This window comes from Uloborus diversus, chromosome 1 (genome assembly GCF_026930045.1).
Source record: "Uloborus diversus isolate 005 chromosome 1, Udiv.v.3.1, whole genome shotgun sequence".
NCBI classification, from domain to species: domain Eukaryota; kingdom Metazoa; phylum Arthropoda; class Arachnida; order Araneae; family Uloboridae; genus Uloborus; species Uloborus diversus.
The window spans coordinates 114,346,124-114,369,771 of record NC_072731.1 but is presented as its reverse complement, the minus strand read 5'-3'; the positions used below and the strand labels follow the sequence as shown (position 1 = coordinate 114,369,771).

The following is a 23,648-nucleotide window of genomic DNA, read 5'->3' as shown; positions in this document are numbered from 1 at the left end:
TCAATTTTGCCAAATAAACTCGGCATTTTACCCAATGTATGCACACATACCTACAAGTAAAAGAAAAGGCATTAGGCAAAAGTTAAAAAATTGCCGTAGCGTAATATCTCGGTAATACTGTCTGCAAATTTCCCGGATCGTCGGATAAAATTTGCAGAGAAAGGGAAATTGTTGTAGGTTACAGTAACCTCCCGTGACCTCTAATAGGGGAGATCCTGATCGTGATGCACAATGGTTCCGTATATTCGAGTGTATAATTATTAAAAGTCAGTTAGGAATGAAGAGAATGAAGTGCAAATATCTACGTAAAAATGTCACACCCGTGCAAACTGATTGATCACATATTTGATGATGCAGAGAGAGCATTAGATAACGAATTTTAATTGGAAAGAGTAATATATAAAAAATTAAAAATGGTGTTTTCAAGTCAATACGAAATTCGGCATCTGCTATTTTCGTCATAATTTTCGTTCTACTGAGAGATTTTTTTATTTGGTTTGTTTCAAAATGCCCCCAATAATTCAAATTAAAAAAAAAAAAGTCATATACAAAACATCGATTTTTTAACCCCTTAAAAGGTACCTAACCCCTTAACAGATTGGAATTGAAAGCTCCGCATCAAAAGTGGTTACGATTTTCATACACTTTCACAAATACTAATTTGCATAAATAATTCCTACAAATACTGTTAAAAATTTAAAAAAAAAAGGGAAGAACCCAATGCAAAATATTGTGAGAACGGTCCAAATTTAATTTGCAAGACATTAAAAGCATCATTTACAATGAGTTGCTTTAAAATTTATTTCGGACCCCTTTGACCCATTCCTTAAACCCCCTTGGTACGTTTTTTTTTTTTTTTTTTTTTTGAATTTATTTACCAGATGTCTGATTTTTGAAATTTTTCATTTAAGGTCTCATGAAGCTCAAGTTCTGGTTTTATTTGTCATTTTAGTTATCCTGTGGGTTTTCCGAGACCCAAAATTCATAACCGGCTGGGCAGACGCCATGCAACCCGAAACGTAAGCAAAAGCATAAAACAGCTCATCTATAATTCATACCGTTGAGTAATTCCATGTCAAGTGACCTAGGGGTCCCGGTCGACCATCTTCGATTTGGATGAAATTTTATAGAGGTGTAGAGATGCCTTTGAAACGAACCTATGCAAATTTTCAGATTCCTAGATCCAAATCTTGAGGATCTAGAGTCTCCCATAAAAGTGATCCAAAATGGCGGATCAGCTTTTTGTGACAAATTGACATTTTTACACTAAGTTGGCAGAGAATTTTAACACACTGGAATCCTGAAATTTTAGGAGCTTAAAGTACAATAGGCTCTTAATACTTTCAAATATTTTTGGGGATTCGAGCTCATTATATTTTTATAGCACGCATGGAAACTTGTGAAAAAGCGCGTCCGGGAAATTTTTTCCTGGATTTTAGTTTGTCATAAAATCTGAACAAAATTAATTCAAAGGCTCACACTTCGTGATTATATTGTAAAAATACTTGTTTTTAATGGGTTAGAGCTTAAATATCCATTTTCTGAAAGATATTGTCATCCGAAGTGGCTATCAAAACCGTTCAAGTGAAAAATAGCTGACTTTCAAAACGCTGTAGCTCAAGTTTGTCACCTCGCATATTTTTTTCGTTAATACCATTAGAAAGAACAGATTTTTTCTTTTCGAAACAAGTTTTTTCTTTAATGGTGTTCTTTCGAATTTGGGTAAAAACATGAGCTTGAAATTCTGTCTGTTGTAACGAATTTCCATGTTTAAACTCACATTATGAGAATTTTATATCACACTGGAAGCCTGAAATTTTAGATTTGAAAGTACTTTTGGTTGTCAATACGTTCTGGTATTTTTATGAATTTGAGTTCATTACCTTTTGTGCAACATGCATGCAAAGTCGCAAGAAAAACGCAGTGGAGAAGCTATTTTCAATATACATGTTTTTAATGGATTATAGTCGTAACGCGTAAATATTGATTTTCTGAAAGATATTGGCATCCAAAATCGATCACTTGAAAAATAGCCTATTTTTAATGCGCTGTAACTGAAGTTTGTCACTGTGTATCTTCTTTTCGTTGGTACCATTAGAAAGAACATATTCTTTTCCTATAAAAATAGTTTCTTTTCCGATGGTGTTCTTTCAGATAAGCGTAAAAAATGAGCTTGAAATACTATTTGTCGTTGGCAAGAAAATCGAGTTCTACCATAAATAAAGAATGATGAATGCCGTGGAAACCGAGTAATAGAGATTTTGCAACTGTTATTAGCCAGAAATAGTTTTTTAATTCTCTTTTAAGAAGTTTTTCTTGCAAATGAATTATGATAGAAAAAGAAAATTATATTGTTTTGTCTGATGTATCAGTATACTTCCAAAACAGGGTATTTTTCTGTTTCTGTCATATTTAATTTGCAAAAGATTTCTTGAAAGAGAATCAAAAAACTATTTCTGACTAAAAACAGTTGCCAAATTCCTACTTAGTCGGTTTCCTCGGCATTCACCATTCTCTTATTTATTGTAGAACGAGATTTTTCTCGCTAACGACAAATGGTATTTTAAGCTCATGTTTTACGCTTATCTGAAAGAACACAATCGGAATGAGAAACTATTTTTATAGAAAAAAATATGTTCTTTCTAATGTCACCAACGAAAAGAAGATGCAAAGTGACAAACTTTAGCTACAGCGCATTTTTAATGTGATCGATTTTGAGAGCCACTTTGGATGTCAATATCCTTTAGAAAATCAATATTCACGCTCTACAACTATAACCCATTGAAAACATGTATATTGACAATAGAATTACTAAGTACGAGCTTTTAAATTATTTTTATTCAAAATTTATGACATTCTGAAATCCAGGAAAAAGTTTCTCCACTGCGTTTTTCTAGCGACTTTGCATGCGTGTTGCACAAAAGTTAATGAACTCAAATTCATAAAAATACTAGAACGTACTGATAACCAAAAGTACTTTGAAATTCTAAAATTTCAGGCTTCCAGTGAGATAAAATTTCTCGCAATGTGAGTTTAAACATGGTTACAACAGACAGAATTTCAAGTAGGGCTCGACCGATGGCAGTTTTTGGCCGATGGGCCGATGCCGATTGTTCAAAGATGGACGATGGCCGATAGCCGATTGCCGATGGCCGATGGCCGATGCCGTTGGCCGATGGCAAAAAAAAAAATCTAACGAAAGTAAATTGCTAAGATTGCTAGGGATTTAAAAGATCCCTCATTCATTTCACTTTACTTTCTTTCTACAAATAGGGAATTGTAATCATTAAAAAAAAAATCAGATTTCGACCTAAATTTCTATTTCACGACCACCCAATTTAAACTTCACAAGTTTTTTCGGCACATCTGTACATTCATATGCACCTAAGAACATACAGATGACCGAAATATCCATTTTGAACACCTCCTCAGCTAATTATCGCAAGTTCTCTTGTGATGTCTTCATGCGCGTTGTCTTGCGTCACTCAAAAACGTTATGAAATAGTAAGTTGAAAACTCATACGTACGTAGTATGATCTAAAAGTTCGAGGACAATCTATAAAACCTTTTCCTGAATAGTTCACATTACCGAAGCACATCTATCTACAAAATAGTCACCTTGAACGACTATGCACTTCTGCCAATGTTCGTATAGCATTTAGAAACACTCCTGGCAGCCATTTTTCGCAACCTCCTGTAAGGCCTCTTGCACTGCTGCTTTAACTTCATTGTGGGGAAGAAGGCGACTTTCATGTTGAGGATGCACGGTTCGATTGTTCAATACTCTGATATGACAAACAAATAACGTAACGTTTTCGTCGGACTTAGCTCCGTATGACTTTTGCCTGTTCTCAACAAAAAAACATTTGCATGGACGCCGCTTTCTTCCGTCAGGAGAAGATAAAGCTGCATCACAGAAGGTTGCGAAAAATAGCTTCCAGGAGTGTTACCAAAAGTTATATGAACATTGGCAGAAGTACATAGTCGCTCAAGGTGATCCATTGAAGGTGGATGTGCTTCGATAATGTGAACTATTCTGGGTAAGGTTTTATACAGCTTGTTCCCGAACATTTGGATCGTACCACGTACAATCTGTATAGGATGTAATTATGCTTCTCCTGTTTTGATTGCTGTATGATGAAAGAGAAAGAACAACAGTCGAAAAAAGTAAGGAAAAAATGGAAGAAAAACAAAGACACTGTTAAATAACCAATTGATTTATTATTATTTTTTTTTAACTGAGCACATAACTAAAATTTCAGTTATAATGTAATAATGTATGGATTTAGATACACTATGCATAGTTAAAAAGTTTTAAATTACGTTGTTTAATTATTCAAAATAATAATAATAATAATAATAATATGAAAAACCGTCGTCAAATTACGCAATTAAAGTGAAAAGATTGCAAGTAGACATTTTTTTAGTGATCAAATTAAACAAAAAGGGTAACAGATAAGTTACAATATTAAATCATAATAGGAATATTTTTATACTTATTTAAAATATATGAATAGAAAAGTTTGCATTTTTTAGAAAAGCTATAACAGTGACACAACTTTTTTTGCTGAAAAAAGAAATTATATTCCGAATTATGTCACCATTCAAAACGTCTTTAATAAATTTCTTACATTAATGCTCCAAATTCTTCCTAAACAATAGATAAAATTTGAAAAAAAAAAAAAATTTCTAATTTTATGAATAGCGTTAGTTTTAAACGACTCGGAAGTACAACGAGAAATTAATTTCATAAATAGAGGGACTGGGAAGGGGCACGCAAGTGTTCTCGGAAATACAAAAAATAATGGTAAAAAATTGACTTCAAAATAATCATAAACATTGAGCAGAAAAACCCTTTTAAAACTTGCACACCGAGGTGGCGGATTTAAAATATAGAAAATGTTGCAATTGCGCAAGAGGACCCATAACCATAGGGGCACCGTTGGAGTTACAAAAATGCTTATGATAAATGTTTTATCATAAGTTTCTCTGTCATGTTCCGTGACAGAGAAATAGGACCCCAAAATCTATTTCGACGGGCTCCAAACTTGTAACACCGCCGAACCGATACAGAAAACACTGCATTACTGTGACTCATATTACAAATATCGAAAAATTAAAAATTACCGTCGGTTCAATGGGAATGTAACAAAATGAAACAAAAGCCGGTTTCGCTATCTCATATTTATTTCCAAGTTAGTCTCCAATTCAGCAATATATCACCAAATGATCGCCATATTAGTCTTGCATTGAAATAAGTAATTAATAGCCACAACAAAAACTAGTAAATAGGCTTTTTAGAACACCAAATCGAAAACAAAAAGGGAAGTGCACAACTGGAACGTACGCACACCCCACATGCGAAATTTTAACCTTCTACCGCTTACTATTTTTGAGTTATGACTTATGAGAGATAAAAATAATGGTATGATATTCTGGAAGTATTTTGAAATTGGTTCAGGGAAAGAAGTTATGTATAGCAATTTGAAATTTAAATTCAGTTTTCAAATAATTCGCCCATTTAGTTCAGAAAAAAAGCGACAGAAATCAGAGCCAGAAATATGTATGTATTGGCTGAAAATTCGTAAGTTTACATTTTTATCCTGCAGATAACTTTACTTGCATATTTGAAACTACCTATGAATTATCAATTCATATAGCAAGAGGCGAGTACAAAATTCCTAAACTTCTCTTAGGAATGAATAAAGCTAAATATATATTTGCAAAAAGATAATAGAGACTACAAATAAAAAAAGCTATCCAATTATCAACTCTTCTGAAAGTGCTACTGCATTTTGAGTATCTATGCAATGTTTTCAAGTCAGGTTTTACAATATGGGTGGACACTAAAGCCAAGAAAAAAAAAAGAAAAAGTAACGCCGCGAAACCAAATTAAAAAGCAGTTTCTTCTTGAGGCTTTAACAAAGGGGGGAAAAAGGAAATAAATGAACAGCTCATGATGTAGTAACAAGAAGTTCCGTCTAGAACTAAACGAGCCTACTTTCCCGTATACCATACTACTTTCTAGTACCTGATCAATATTCTCAAAAATAGCTAAAATCGCAAAATGTGTCAAACATATTTTTTTAATATCTTTAGCTGATTTCTAGGAATAAAATATTCCTCACTCATCTAAAAAAAAAAAAAAAGACAAAGAAATAAAATAGCATCACCTTTTAAACAAAGCAGCTATTACACATTTTTCCATTAAAAAAAATTCTTTAGCAGCTTTCAAAACGAAAAAATAATAATTAAAATTAATAAGTTCATTAAAATAAACACATCATATCAAAAAAAAAAATCGTTTCTTTTTCCCCTGTTGCCAAAAATAATGTTTTAAATGAATTAATGCAATTACCAAAATAAATAAAAACAATAAAATGTTAACTTAAAGAAATAATTTTATTTGTCAAAAAAAAAAAAAAAAAATTGTCTGCGCATATCTTTATGTAGAAACATAAATGACTTCGAGTCTATTCGAGCTAACTGAATACCTAAATTAAAACTTTAGCGTGAAAATAAAAACAAGTCATATCAACAATAAGTATTTCACAGTTAAAACCATAGCTGCGGAGTCGAAGTCGGAGTCAATTTCATTTTTGGATAAAGGAGTCGGAGTCGAATATCCAAGAATTGGAGTCAGTCATTTGTCCTCCGTGAATTTTTGCCAAAATTAGAAGTCAGAGTTGAAGTCGAGGAGTCGAAGTCCAATTAATTGTCGGGCACAGGAGTCGGAGTCGGAGTCAGGTGCCCCAAAATTCTTGGAGTCGAAGTCTGGAGTTTGGCGTCAAGAGCTATTTTCAGCTATTTTGTTTGAAGTAAATCCGCCATCAAGTACGGAATCTACATTGACTTTCAATTTCCCTGTAGGCACTAATGTTAAGGATTTGAACTGTTCAAAATTGAACGGAAAATTGTTCAAATCAAAAAGATATTTTATATACAAGTTTTTCATCAAAAGCTTTTTCCTACAAAGTTTGAAGCAAATTCGCCTCACAGTTCAGAATTGCCTTGAATTTCCCCATAGGCACTAATGTTAAGTTTTTTTTTTGAACTGTTCAAAATTGAACAAAAAATACTTCAAATCAAAAAGTGAAATATGGGAATGAGGTTTCCTCGTCGAGATCTTTCGAACAAAAAAAAGATTAAGATAAATAAATACCTTTGTGCTGCAGTAAAGTAAGACAAAACAACGTTAGAAGAAGCACAAATTTGCAAATTACAGCAGACACGTGTTTCGGCGTTACAGGGAACGCCTTTTTCAATGCAAAAAATAATGAGCTTATGGATGAAAAAACATCCAACAAAAGCCAAATGTCTTTTCATCCATAAGCTCATTATTTTTTGCATTGAAAAAGGCGTTCCCTGTAACGCCGAAACACGTGTCTGCTGTAATTTGCAAATTTGTGCTTCTTTTAACGTTGTTTTGTCTTACTTTACTAAAAAAAAGATTGTTTGAATCAGACTATTTATTCAAAAGTTATTAGGAGGGGACAGACAGACAGACCGACGGATCGACAGACAGACCGGCAGACATTTTCCCCCATCTCAATACCCTACTTTCCAATTTTTAATTTTTCGAAATTTATTGAATTATTTTATTTATTTTTGACTTTTTTTTATTTTCGCGATATTTTCAAGATGCATTTAAGCCTTCTTTCATGCTTTTGAGCAATCACGATTGCTTATTGTTCTCACTTGACTGTTTTGATATCCTTTGATTTTATTTTCCCACCGCCACCCTCTGCAGCATCACCGTCGACCGGGTCCTCACGATGCTGCTCCTATAGCGAAAGCCGTCTCCAGGTTGCATCCATGTCCTACACACACGCGCATACATACACAACTACACACACATGCACGCACACACACACACACACAAACACATACACACACATACCCCTACACACATACACACAACTACCCACACATTCATGCCTGCACACAGACACAAACACATATGCCTACACACACATACACATACCCCCCCCCCCTCACACACACACACACATTCATATACTCAACTACCCACACACTTATGCCAGCACACATACACATACCCCTCCACACACAAACACACATACCCCCCACACACACAAACACACACGCCTATATACACACACACGTGATTGCGAAAAACATAATTTGAATTCAAGAGCTCAAAATTCAAATTAATTTTTTTCCCCCTTCTTTTTAGCCTACTTTCCCAGTAAAAGTCAGAAAAAGAAGAAAAAAGCATGAAAGAAGGCTCAATGCATCTTAAAAATATCGTGAAAAACAAAAAAAATGTCAAAAATAATTAAAATAATTAAATAAGTATCGAAAAATTAAAAATTGGAAAGTAGGGTATTGAGATGGGGAAAAATGTCTGTCGGTCTGTCTGTCGGTCCGTCGGTCTGTCGGTCTGTCGGTCTGTCTGTCTGTCCCCCCCTAATAACTTGTGAATGAATAGTCCGATTCGAAAAAACTTTTTTTAGTTCGAAAAATCTCAGCGAGGACATCTCATTCCCATATTTTACTTTTTGATTTCAACTATTTTTTGTTCAATTTTGAACAGTTCAAAAAACCTTAACATTAGCGTCTACGGGGAAATTCAAGGCAATTCAGAACTGTGAGGCGAATTTGCTTCAAACAAACTTTGTAGGAAAAAGCTTTTGATGAAAAACTTGTAGGTAAAATATCTTTTTGATTTGAACAATTTTCCCTTCAATTTTGAACAGTTCAAATCCTTTAACAATAGCGCTTACGGGGAAACTGAAAGTCAATGTAGATTCTGTACTTGAAGGCGGATTTACTTCAAACAAATTTTGTTGGAAATAAGTCTTGACGCCAAACTCCAGAGTTCGACTCCGAGAATTTAGGGACACTTGACTCCGACTCCGACTCCTGTGCCCGACAATTAATCGGACTCCGACTCCCCGACTTCGACTCTGACTTCGTAGCTTTGGCAAAAATTTACACACGGAGGACAAATCACTGACTCCGATTCTTAAATATTCGACTCCGACTCCTTTATCTCAAAATGAGATTGACTTCGACTCCGACTCCGCAGCTATGGTTTTAACTGTGAAATAATTATTGTTGATATGACTTGTTCTTATTTTTACGCTAAAGTTTCAATTTAGGTACTCAGTTTTTGGCGAATAAACTCGAAGTCATTTATGTTTCTGCATGACGATAGATATGCGCAGACGATTTTTTTTTCTTTTTTGCCAATGAAAATTATTTTTTTCAGTTGACATTTTATTGTTTTTTTTTTTTTTGGTAAGTGCATTAATTCATTTAAAAAAAAGTTTTTGGCAACAGGGGAAAAAGACGATTTTTTTTTTTTTTTTTTTTGATATGATGTATTTATTTTAATGAGCTTATTAATTTTAATTACTATTTTTTCGTTTTGAAAGCTGTTAAAGATTTTTTTTAATGGAAAAAAGTGTATTAGCTGCTTTGTTTAAAAGTTGCTGCTATTTTGTTTGTTCTTTTTTTTTCTTTTTTTTTACGCATCTAATTTTTTTAGATGAGTGAGGAATATTTTATTCCAAGAAATCAGCTTAAAGTATTTTAAAATATGTTTGAAAAAATTTGCAACTTTAGCTATTTTTGAGAATATTGATAAGGTACTAGAAAGTAGTATGGGCACACGGGAAAGTAGGCTCGTCGAGTTCTAGACAGAACTTCTTGTTTTTTTTTTGGATATGATGTATTTATTTTAATAAGCTTATTAATTTTAATTATTATTTTTTCGTTTTGAAAGCTGTTAAAGAATTTTTTTAAAGGGAAAAAAGTGTATTGGCTGCTTTGTTTAAAAGGTGCTGCTTTTTTTTTTTTCTTTTTTTTTTACGCATCTAATTTTTTTAGATGTGTGAGGAATACTTTATTCCTAGAAATTAGCAAAAATATGTTTGAAACAATTTGCGGTTTTAGCTATTTTTGAGAATATTGATCAGGTACTAGAAAGTAGTATGGATGTACGGGAAAGTAGGCTCGTATGGTTCTAGACGGAACTTCTTGTTCTTACTTTTACTGGGAAAGTAGGCTAAAAATGATGAGATGTTAAGCTGTTCAGGGTAAGAAAAAGTTTTAGCGCAGAAGAATATTTAACACAAGAACAGGTTCTGTAATATCTTAGCAGAATGAAAGGGAAGGCAAAATATTTTGATGCTGAAATGATGATGGTAATGAACTTTTACATTTCACAATTGAAGAAAATGAAATTGCTAAAAAGGAAAATATCACGGACGAAATACACCTTTTTGCAGAAGCTGAAAAGTAATTATTCCTCCATTCATTTTATGACTTTGCGCCTAAATATAAAAGTTGTAAATGATCTCGTGCAATATCAAATGTGTCACAGAACACTATCATATCAATTTATATTGCAAACAAAATTATGAAAATACAGCACTTTAGGCAAATAACCACGCAACCCAAGCAAAAAACCACGATGACAGAAATAGGATAAGTTATTTTTTCTATATTCTGCTCTTTTTCTTTTCTTTTCTTTGTTTTAATTTTAAAACATTGGAAATTCAATTTCCTGAGTATTATTGTTTTATTTTAAACTAGCGGTACCCGCACGGCTTTGCCCGTAATAGAAAAATTAAAAGGTCTTTTGGTTCGCCTGTATATTTACAAATAAAGTATGGTGAATTTTCTCGCCAATTGGCGTGTATCCATCTTACGTTTTCACGTTATAATAATTTCGTATCTCGCCAATTGGCTTGTGCCCATGTTACGATTCCACGTTATGATAATTTCGTAATTTACTCGTCCTTCTTATGATATTTTTGTTCTTAAAATTGGAATAGAAAAAGAACCACATCGAATTTGCGAAAAAATCGCTTCGAGGTGCACCCCCCATGCTACAAACTAACTTTGTGCCAGATTTCATGAAAATCGGCCGAACGATCTAGGCGCTATGCGCGTCGCAGAGATCCAGACATCCTCCGGACAGACTTTCAGCTTTATTATTCGTAAAGATTTATACACTTCTGATATTTCGGATTTATTTACAATGTAGTGTTAAGTATACAAAAAGCAAGAAACAAAAAAAGAATTTTGTTTTGCTGCTAATTATGTTAATGAAGTCAATATCGATGTAAATTTTAGAAGTTATATCAATAATGTTTTAAAATATATTTTGTCAAGAACAAAAACTAATTTATTTTACATTCATTTCTATTTGAATGTTAAAAATGTAATAGTTCAAAAAATAAGTAGATTTAAGAAGAAAAAAGTCTTGAGAACAAAGTTTCAATATATATATATATATATATATATATATATATATATATATATATATATATATATATATATATATATATATATATATATATATATATATATATATATATAATATTTCTTTTCCAGAAACTATCTGGTACTTATCCGTTCAAAGTTCCGTGCTAAAAACACATTCATTAGTCCTTAGATGGAACTAGTGTGTTTGATTTTTAAAAAAAGTTTTCAATACAATAACAATGAAAATGTTGACTAAATCACTTTGCAATTAAATATACAAAATTTAAATATTATTAATGTCTTATGTTAAATTTAATGAATTTCAAAAATATCATATATTTGTCCCAGAATAATAAAATATCAATTTATATTGCAAACTACATTATTAAAATTCTAGTAATTCAGGCAAATAGCATGAAGAAGCAAAAAAGCCATGACGACAAAAATAGGCAAAGTTATTAATTTTTAAAAAAACATTTAAAGCATTTCGCCTCAATGGAATTTACTGTTTTGGTAAGACGAATAATAATAGGGCACTACAGGGCAAAAAAAATATTTAAATATGTTGTTTGCGCAATGAGTTACTACAGTTTTGAATATCAGGAAAAGGCCTATTTCGTCCTAATTTATCTAAAAGCACATTAAACTTGCCTAAGTTAATTATGCATTTTTTTAAAGTGCATATACATTCCTTTCAAGCGACAGTACTTTTCCACTGGCAACTGAAAGGTGCAATCTGGTTTTAGACCTGAAAAATGCTAAAAAACGTCAAAAATGCCACTTTTTTTGTGACCTTCATTGATCTTGCGGCAACAACTTAACACAAATTTATCATTCATTTTGTAAAGTTTGAACCTTCTACCCTTCATACATAAAAAAAATTTGGAGGCAAATTGTTCTCAGCAACAATTGTGGCTCATATCAATTTCCATGTCTTAAAAATTCGCTCAATTTTGCTGCCGCACGTTGATTTTTAGGGGCCCATAAAAACTGAACAACTCAACTTCAGAACAAAAATTTCTGGATTTGGGCTTTTAACAAGATAAGTAATAACTTCGAATTTTTTGGGGGAAATCTGAGATGGCATGAATCACAAGCGTGACATTCTCTCACATTCTTGCTCTTAAGTACAAGTATTTTTACAATGTAATCTCGGAGTAAGAGCCTTTGAATTGTTTTTGTTCAGATTTTATGAAACTAAAATCCAGGAAAAAATTTCCCCGCCGCGCTTTTTCACAAGATTACATGCGTGCTATAAAAAATCTAATGAGCTCAAATTCCCAAAAATACTTGAAAGTATTAAACAGCCTATTGTACTTTAAGCTCCTAAAATTTCAGGCTTCTAGTGTGTTAAAATTCTCTGCAAACTTAGTGCAAAAATGGAAAGTTGTCATAAAAAGCAGATACGCCATTTTAGATCACTTTTATGGGAGACTCTAGATCCTCAGAATTTGGATTTAGGAAGCTGAAAATTTGCATAGGTTCATTTTAAAGGCATCTCTACATCTCTATAAAATTTATCCAAATCGGAGATGGTCGAGTGGGGACGATTTGAAAAATTAGGTCAGTTGACGCGGAATGACTCCGTTAGTTTTTATGTTATAAAAATTGTTTAAAAGTCATAATTTAGAATTTAGACTATGCTGACTTATAACATGCTTTATTTCTATGAAATTAAGAGGGCTGGAAATTGTGCATATATAACGTCGTTTTTTTCAAAGAAATAATTTTTCACTAAGAATTTATTTTCCATCTATAAACGTTATTACCCCCGTTATCAGCATCCTTTTGCCATCTACTGTGCAGATTTCCAATCCCTAATCGATAAAAATAAACTGGCTTTGGAGCAAAATATCTGGAGTTGCAGTTGTGGATATTAGCCAAATTTTCAGGTTATTTTTCACTTAAAAAGTGGCAGTAGCGGAAGGAGCAAAAGGAAATCAGGTGGAGGCAATATCAGGCGAGTATACTTTAAATATTATCAACAGAAAAGGCTTGGTTCTGGAACATGATTGTGTAAGACCAGACTGTTAAAGACAAACCCTGGAAAAAAGTAATTGATGACTGTGGTTGCCAGTTACTGTGTAACAACACCACGAATATTTTGATCAAGATTCAAAATGACATTTCCAGATTTTTCGGTGAAAACCAATTCATTTTTATGAATCCAGAATTTAAAAATTTGTACACGACTAGGCAAAAAGTAGTTAATGACCTGAAAAATTGCATCATTGACCAAAAAGGAAACTTTTCATTAGACGAATGATCTGCTTCATGATGTTGTCATCGCATTGTTGTGTTGCTTTATTTCGAAATTTGATAGAAAGCTATTAAAATTGTTTTTGTTATTTTCAATTACGTTTTTCTGATTAAAAAGACGGAGACAGGTAAACTGCATGGGCATCAACAGGTATGCTACCCAAGGAGGGGATTGGAGCCGGCTTTCTTTCTTCTATATGTATGTACATATGTACATATGAGGCAGCGAGAAGCAAAGGGATGCAAGTGGCAAAATTAAAAAATTTTAGATAACCAGAACAAATGGTAGGTGAACCCTTCCTCTGTCTTGGGGCAAGAGATGGTACTAGTAGCCCTGGTAGGTTCTGGTATACAGCTGCATTTAGAAAAACATGTCAATGAAAGCCTACCTAGGATCTGATCTTTAAACGCGTTTTACTCAAAACTTCAAAATGTCCACTTGCATCCCTTTGCTTCTCACTGCCTCATATGAGACGTGAATGTCCTTCTTAACGAATGCATTAGTTAAAAACGAGCTGATGTGTGCATCACATGACTTCCTTTTACTCCAATTTAATGTCATTTCCTCATTACTGGCAATTTTAATGTGATTCAATTGTTTACTCTCTAAATATCACCAACAATGGCTAAATTAAAATCATTTTTTTTTTAAATCGCCAAATTTGTCGCCAAGTTGGTGTCAAAACTTGGCGACTAAAAGACTGCCGATATATCGCCAAGTGTCCGCCAAATTATAACATCACTTGAGTTTACATCGAAATTAACAATGATTTCTCCCCAAAAAGGAGCAAAAGACCCCTTTAGAAACACCCGAATGCTATCAAAAGGGGAGGTGCACAGCTAGACCCCACTAGGAGTCTACGTACCAAATTTCAACTTTTTAAGACTTACCGTTCTTGAGTTATACAACATATATACGCACATACATACATACGTACAAACAGACGTCACGAGAAAATTCGTTGTAATTAACTCGGGAATCGTCATTATGGATATTTCGCGTGTCTATACGTTCTTAGGCACTTATCCACGTGTGGTCGAGTGGAAAAAAAAAAAGCCTCAGTATTCATTCGGGGGTGAGTAAAATGGAAATTAAGGTCGACTTTTGAGTGAAATTTTTTTCTCGAATACAATACTTCCTTTTTTGTAAAAAGAAGTAAAAAATAATGATGGTCGAAATGCAATGTATAATTTCATTTAGCCAAAAACCAATTATTATTAGGGTTTTGCAGTTTTTCATTAATGCTTTTGGGAGGTTTAGGTAACGAGTGCGAGGTCACGTATAATTTAAAAATAGTGTAACATTTTTTGATGGCAGCCCCAGTCTGCCAAGTATCGCCTCACTAATGGAAGTCTTAGCCTGAATATTTCACACACACAAACTTGAAATACTGTTAATAAATATTTATTTTCGTGCGGAAGTTGAATGTGTGAGAAACAATGCTGTGACACCCAAAATTTGCAAAATAAAATGCGTGCTCAAATATATATATATATATATATATATATATATATATATATATATATATATATATATATATATATATATATATATATATATATATATATATATATATATATATATATATATATATATATATATATATATATATATATATATATATATATATATATATATATATATATATATATATGTATGTATGTATACGCCCTCTAGCTCTTTTTCTTGCGAGGTTTCTCTTTTTTTAATTTTTTTTAATGCATTTTTCAAATTCTATAATAAAAAAAAGAAACGTCTTTAATTTTGTTTTTGTTTTTTTTAATCAGTCGAAATACCGCCCCCTGGCTGCTGCGCCCTGCCCTTGGCGAGAGCCACTCCTGCCAACCCCTAGTTGCACTACTGATTTTACATTGCATTATGTGACAAATTGCATTATGAACACGGTACATTGAATTTCAGGAAAACAAATATTGATTTAAGTAGTTTTATAACACTTTCATTTCCCTATGTATTTATGACCACTTTACCCCATGGTGTGGGGGACAGTGGTCATAGCATGGGGTAAAGTGGTCATAGTTAAAAATAGATGCGAAACCATTACAAATAACCCTAATTGTATATTTCGGTAATTTTTTAGTATATACACGAGTATATTCGGGTATATACGAGTATATACGTGTCGTGTAAGCATGAGTAAACATGTTCATGTATGAGCAGATGCATGTACACATCAGATACATGCATGCACGTGCCTACTCAAGTATATACGTGTATACTGCCGTGTGTGGGTAAACGGCAGTATTTGCAGAAATGAGTTTTCGACACATTTGAAGAAATGTGTGGTGGATTGATTCAATAGTAACAATAGAAAAATGTTGGTATTAGGCGTATTTTTCTGGCTTTTTTGTCAGCGGAAACTAAATTAACAGTCTTGTATAGTAAAGATAACGTACAATAGATGACAAAAATGCAGCTTATGCTATTATTTTTAGCCATAATAACGTGAAAAATATAACAAACTTTATTTATTTTTTAAAATTTTGTTATCACTATTCTACAAAAAAAGAAAGAAAGAAAAAGAAAAAAAGGAAAAATATTCCTTGTTCCAGTAAAACGGAAGAATTAGATTTTTTTTTTCAATATATGATGTATGTCGGGGAGGGGAGAGGTGCACCAATTAAAGTTCCAGTGTCCTCAAAAATTATAGTCGAGACCTGCTCTAAATAGCTCTTTTCTTTTATAAACAATTGGTCGAAGCTAAAAGGTCTTAGCTACGAGTTCTTACTACTATTGTAAAACAAAAATGAAAATGCGGTAGGTCCCCCTGTATCTGTTAAAGGTTAAATTCTTCTCTGCATTGTTACGATTGCCCTCAGTTTTCGTCAAAGCTTCTAAATGTAAAACAATTTTATTTCCAAATTTGTTTTTTAATTTTCAATTTTCTTTCCCTTGGTCCTCAATGTGTTTCTGTCTTTATGTCTCATTTCTGCATTCTGGGAAAAGAGCTCTTTTACTTCAATATGGCCCCACTGGATGGCGCTGACTCTTTAAGGGCCTTGACAATTTATGAATTTACTGTGTTAAACTGATGCAACTATGGTCTGTTTTTGAAATTCTCAAAAAATTTGAAACTTCATAAGTCGCCCATTTTGATCGCAAGAGGCGCTGAAACCAATCCTGTGTATCCACCAATCAATGGCAACGTTGATGGAAAACAGGGATTGCCTGTAGCGTCCTCTTTGTTGCCATTGGTTTCAGCGATTGTGACGGCCTATAAGAATTAAGTGCGGCCATGCTTCAACGTATCTTGTCTCGACTTCATTTGTGCATCACGAAGATCGCAAATTTATGCAGTGATGTGACGAATGGGTTGTCCTACTCCAAAACACGAGAGTTTAAAATATTTTGAAAATTTGGTGTCGCTCTTTGCTTTTTCTTGCATTGAAATAACGTTGAGTTTTTTCTTCCTATGAGTACAGTAAAATTGGTGACTCAGTTCCTGCCATTGGGATAGCATTTCTCATGTTTTTCCTTCCATCGCGCATCGGAGATTGGAACAGTCCCAGGATTCTAGAATGGAAAACAGCTCAGGTGAAAGTCCCTTGGGGAGTGCTTATTCTAGTTGGTGGAGGGTTTGCATTGGCTGATACTGCACAGGTAAGTAATACCGATACACAAGTTGCTTTCACATGATGCTTTTGTAGCTTGCTCGTAATCTGCTTATCATCACATTCCGTTTATTTATCGGTTATATGCAAATTTACTTGCCTCCTGATTTCAACTGGAGTTTTTCCGAGTTCCTACAGTGTGACTCTGGTTAGTTGAGCTATGACCTTAACGATGTTTACCGCTTTTAAAGGTTAGCAGGGAAGGGTAAAGTTCAGCTGTCAGGAGATGGCACTTGTCCACGACTTATTTTGGAAGCGTCCATTTTTATAGATGGGAGATATGCAGAGGAAAATTGAAGGATGGAATTTCCTATGTGGTACTGGTTCTTGACCTTAGAGCGTCTCCCTGGAATTTAAAAAATCAGCCAAAGAGGTAAAACATTTCAGTTTTGTACGGTCAAGGCATAAGTCTCATTGGACAGGGTTGCAATAAAGACTGCAGAGCTTGTCATTTTTACCTTTTCGCTAACTCAATGCAGTTATTGCTGCACTGTAACCATTTCAGGTCTAAATAGTCACATAACGAAAATATGTTAGCAGTTCAATTTTTTTTTTCTTTTTCAATTCAACTGATTCCAAAAATATTAGCTATTAAACTTTAAAGCTGCGTACTTTATTTTTAAAACCCGACACACAAAGGAAGGGGGTTATAAGTTTGACGTGTCAGTGTATCTGTATGTCTGTCTGTAACATTCTAGTGCTTAAACGGATGGACCGATTTTGAAAAAAAAAAAAAGTTCGAAAGGAGAGTTGATCAAGAGTGTTCTTAGCTATATTGAGTCTTTGATTGACATTAATTAACGAAGATAGTAATTAAAAACCTCTAAAAGGTTTTTCGCGATTTTTGCAGTGAAAACATAGTCAACATTTTAAAAATTTAATACCAAAATAAAGAGAATTTTTGTCCGCGTCTGATAGAATGTGTTTGAAACTCTACATTTTTCACGGAATTCGAATTATAACGTTTTTTAAAGCAGATTTTAATAACGGCTAAGCCTTTATTCATGCGATTGATAACCGAATTCATTGTTGGCCGACTAGAAATTAAAAGCAACGATTTAAAATTTTTATCTGTTGCCAGTTTCTATTTGTTAACAAATAAAACACTTGTTATTGATTTTTAACAGTATAAAGCTTTTGAAAGGATTTTCAATTTTCCCTCTTGATTTTACAGTTGCAACTCAGTCGGAGTTTTTTTAAATTTTTAATTTTATAGTTGTATTTTTTTTTTTTTTTTTTTTTTTTTGTAATAAAAATAAACATCAACAAATTTCAATCCACAAGCGATACTTTAAGAATCAAATTATTTCATTCAAGATATTTATAGCAATTTCAATTGAAATCTTTACCTATAAATAAAACATAGAATATTTAGTTATGTATAGTTATATATTATATATGTATATGTATGTATGTATGTCTCTGTACAAATTCACAGTTTACGTCGGATCTCGCCCTTACGTCGGATTTCTGAAAGTGGTTTCGAACCCTCTGACCCCAAAACTAATCAGGATTCATCAGTGAGCACCATCTTTTGCCTATCAGTGACATCCCACATTGCTCTGGCTTCGCACCATTGCAGAGTTGCCATGTTTTGGTGTTAAAGAGAGTACATGAAAAGGGCACACGTACTGCAGATTTATTTACAAGATGTTTAGAAATGGTTCGGGGAACAACTACTACCCCTACATCTGCTTGTATGGTGAAACGAGCGACTGTGAGATCCACGAGCGCTTGCCGCACGATCCTTCCATTCTCTCTCCTCGTGGTCTTCCTGGTCACGGAACAGACCCGGTTTTTTGCACGTGGGTACCATCTCGTGTCCACTGCCTCCAACAGTTTCTAACGGAACACTCTGAACGATTCACCTGGCAGCAGCACGATTCGTCGACCAGCCTGCAATTTTCTGGCCGATGATCAAACCTCTCTCAAACTCGCTTAACTGTGAGAAACGCTTTCTAACTCGTCTACCTGGCATCCTTCACTCATTAAGGTTCTCCGACTATCCGGATGTAATCGTAACATTTATAAACCTTACATTATGCACTGGTTTATCTAGCACCTTTCTCCCGATTTCACCGGTGCTGTAGGGTAAACGGTCATGCGCATTGACACCAATCTTGGATAATTTGCATATCAGATGTTACTCTTCTTATATGCAAAATTTCGCGATTGTACCTTTCTCCTTTCTTGGGGAGCTATTTTCAATGTTACTGAGTATACATATCTGAATGACATATGTACACGTCATAAATAATACTTGAAAAGCTTAACATAATAATGACGACGGCAATGGCCACCACCTTGATTTCTGAATTCGATTTCTTTGAGGGATATGACAGTTCATAAACTTCTGAAATACACTTGGCAATTTTAATCATTCTGTCTCTCCTAACACACATGATAATGCGTATAGGTACTTTGAGGTAAATTCTGAGAAGAAGCACCAAAAGTGTAATTGAGTCATAGTTGGATGATTCAAGGCAAAATCAGTACACCATAAGCGATTAAAGTAAAATAACAAGTAGCACAAATGTCACAAAACCAAAGAATCACTACGAGAATTGATGTTAGCGAATGTTGATTGAGAAGCTTCCTGCAGTTGTAACTCAAAACTCCATGTAAATAAAACGAAAAAAAAAAAAAAACGGTAGAAATGTTTTTTCGACATAGTATAGTTTTTCTACGAAGATGTTTTCACTAAGTCGTTTTAATTTACTATTCTATTTTAAAAATTTACTTTTTTTATACACCGTTAGTTAACAGAAAACTTAAACAATGTTCGCTGCAAATTTCAAGCTATAAAGCAGAACCTTTAAATACTGTTTTGCATTAATCTGTTGCTATGCTTAAATATTATCAGCCTGTATTATAGAAGAGAAAAAAAATTAAATAAACATTCTGATTTTGAATGAGGGAAAATGCTTTAAACTACTTTTAAATTTTAGTGTTTCATTGATCAGAATATGTTATCAAAAGCTTTTCAAATGTTTTTCATAGTTGCTTGAATAATAATCTTTTGAATACTGACACACAACACAGCATAGAACGTAAAGTTAGCTATTCAATCATTACGGTAACAATGCATTTGTACACGCAATGAATTACATTAATTTCAATAGATATTCACTAAGTAATCAATTTTGGATGAAGTTGTTACTACGGGTAATTACGAAAGCGTTTTTAAAGAGAGTTTATCTCTCCAAGCAATATTCCAAAACAAACAAAAGCAGAGTTTTTGTGCGGGGATGGATTTTTATGTGACACTTTCACGGAAATGCACGGGAATAAGAAAAACAAATGAATAAATAAAAAATAAAAACAAGTAACATATATTACTTTAAAATATTTTTGTGCTTGGAACTGCAGAACAATTACGAAAATGTGGGCGACATTACTCACAATCACTCAACAAAATATTTATTGTTGTTTTAGCATATATTAACGCATTGGTTACCAATTAATCGTAAAAGGGTATGCAGATGCTACCTCACCAACATATCATTTTCAATACAAAAATATATATAATAACAATTGATGTCAGTAAAAAAAAACAGCAAACACCACTGCTATTTCATTCGGGTTTTAGCGCCCATACTAAGAACATAGATTCAGGCTGTCCACTGTTGCTGTGGAATTGGCAAGCGGCTAGCTAAGACGAGTCGATCTGAATGAGTGGGACAAAAGGAAAGCTTTGATGCGCGTTTCGCGTTTACTTCAAAATGACTGAACTTAATTTAGAGGCTAACACACATCTGCAAAAGCTGTCATCCGAAAACTAGTAGGTGCCTCCGTTTCCGCCTATAAACTAGATGTTCGCCTTTCTATCTCATCAGTGGTCGTCATGGTTTACAGGACATTAAAGAATATATTATAAATAACTTTTCGCAACATTTCTCCACAAAGAATGTGGTTGTTCCTTTCAGTCGAAAGCACTACTTTTGGTCACTGAAATTGATAGAATGAGCAAAAAAAAAAAAAAAAAGTCTAGGAGCAAGGAAAAAACTTTTATTTTCCCAGTAAGTTATTTTTTATCCAGTTTTAAATTACGTCCGATTTTGAAAATAAGGCGTGGTCTTTATGACGTCACAAGTGACGTACTTTGGCGCGCTACTCCATTGGAGTGATGAATGTTGATTCATTCTTTTTAAAAAAAAGGTTGCCCTTAAACAGTAAGAATAATAGCAATCACAAAGCGAATTTTGAATGAAGGCTTTTCTAAAGCAAACATGAAGTTCATTAGTATTATTGCTCTATTATATTTTTTTATCAAATGCCAAAATATTGCTCTGCGCCAAGGGCGGATACAAGGGAGGGGCGATGGGGGCGATCGCCCCCTCCTTGAGCCGAGAAACTTGTACTTTCTTCAAGTATATTTTCAATATTAAAGTTCCAACAACGCAATTTTACATAATCTTCATTGGTGTTAGAAGAAAAGGAGCTAGCTATTCCCCGGAAATCTCCCAGAATCGAAGTTTTGAAAACGCAATCGTAGCCCATCTCTTATTACTCTGGGGATAGGGACTAGAACTTTCAATGAGATTTTTTTTGAAATTGAAGTTTTAAAATCTCATTTTTAGACGATCTTAGATGATAATTAGGGATAGGTTTAAAGGCTCACCCTGAATGTGTTTTAAAAGAAACACAATTATAGGACGCCTTTGTTTACATAAGGGTAAGCGATGAGGTTCAGTACACTCCTTTGAAAGTTTTAAGAGATTGAAGTTCCAAAGAGTGAACAGTAAAAAGCAATCGCCCCCTCCTTGAACATTTTCTGGATCCGCCCTTGCTCTGCGCTAATGACATCAGGTGCTTATTTAAGATTGGACTAGGGTTTCACAAACTTCTTCGCTAGAGTACCCCTTTCACATACCAATATTCAGTGCAGACCCCTGTCATTAGAAGGAATATTTACCGGCCATTTGTATCTAGTTGAACTTAATTAAATTAACCATTACTAAGGATAGAGGAGAAATTCACTATTTAGCAAAGCAGGAGATAGGTAATTTACCGTGCTTTATTCGTTGTGCTAAGTTAATGGAAGCAGTTTTGTACGCTTCTGATCACAAGTGATGAAAAGCCATTCACTGATGCCATTATCGCAGAGCGCAATATTTGATTCTCTTCTGAATTATCATAACATGGAAACGCGGTAGACAGCAAGCGTAAGCATTCAGCGCGCCAGTGGATTACTTGCAAAGTTCATCACTTGTGACGTCATAAAGACCACGTCTTGCTTGAAAAATCGGCCATTTTCAAAAATTAATTAACTAAATGTTTTGAAGCTAAACGATTTTCCTCTTTCCTTTTTTTTTTTTGCTCATTCTATCAGCTTTAGTGACTAAAAGTAGTACTTGTGCCTAATGGAAACAACCCCATTGGTCCAACGTTTTCCGTTTCAAACGTGAGTGGCGTTGTGCCCGCGGGCACGAATACTATTCATCAACAATAAATATATAACAAAAAGAGTGAATGTTTGGCGTACTTGTAATAACGTTCTTTCCATCATAATTTAAGAATTATTCTCCATGTGAACAAACATAACATTAAAATGAAAACAATCCTTTGAATTCGATCCAGATAAACAAAAAGTTCGAATGCACTTCTTGATTTCTTTCGTACTAATATATTCTTTATTTGCTTAGAAATCTGGTCTTTCGAAGCTACTTGGTGAAAACCTGATGTTCTTGGCTGTTCTGCCTCCAGGAGCGATGGTAGTGGTCGTCTGCCTCGTTACTGCTATGATAACTGAAATAATTACAAATGTGACATCTGTCACGGTTCTTCTGCCAATTTTTAGTCAAGTGGTGAGTTTGTCTCTAAACCCCAATAAATTAGTTTCAGTTTTTCAAATCATATTGTAGTAATATTTTCTTATGTACTGTCGTTAACTTCATTGATTCTCCATTAAATCGCTTTGTACACAGAGACGCCGGCAGGGGTTTATACTTGCCCCCTCCCTAGTTTTTGAAAAAAAAATTGATTTTTATAATTAAAAAAAAAGAATGAATATTTATTTTATATCTTTAAACGAGCAATTCTTGTGGGTATGCATATATTTCTTATCTCGGAAACGGCTCTAACGATCTGGATGAAATTTTGGATTTAATTGTAGTTTTGCATTCTAAGTTCATCTACATCAGTCTTTTTTCTGTAAAACGCGATTTTTTTACAAAAAACAGTTTTTTAATATAAAGTCAAATTAAGCCTTGAAGTTAACTGTGAGTTGACGCATCAGGCAGACGATTTGCAACCACAACAATGTAAATTTGTCTCTTCTCGCTTTAAAAGGGCCGTGGTAGCCCGATCGGTAGACTGTCGGATTCGGGGCCGGAGGGTCCTGAGTTTGAACCTCGATGTTCGAAGACCCACCGTCGTCATTAAAGGGGACTGGGCGACGTTAAATATGCTCGTAGTCTCAATGTCCTCCAAGTGAAACGATACCTCTGGGGTTGCTAGCACCAGGTAGCTATTAGCTCCTAGTCTAGTTCTAAATTCTCATTAACTGTTCGATCCGGTGA

At 33.9% G+C, this 23,648-nt stretch overlaps 1 protein-coding gene across 3 annotated transcripts in view; it reads left to right on the top strand.

Annotated features, from left to right (window-relative positions):
• Positions 1 to 23,648, top strand: part of LOC129217366 (Na(+)/citrate cotransporter-like) — a 111,161-nt gene that overhangs the window by 63,909 nt on the left and 23,604 nt on the right. For 2 of the 3 annotated variants that reach the window (XM_054851672.1, XM_054851656.1), the window contains 3 exons: positions 912 to 1,019; positions 16,939 to 17,116; positions 22,773 to 22,934. In XM_054851672.1, coding sequence (XP_054707647.1) covers positions 912 to 1,019; positions 16,939 to 17,116; positions 22,773 to 22,934 — 448 coding nt within the window. The remainder of the gene's footprint in view (positions 1 to 911; positions 1,020 to 16,938; positions 17,117 to 22,772; positions 22,935 to 23,648) is intronic. The other variant, XM_054851664.1, reaches the window with a different exon arrangement.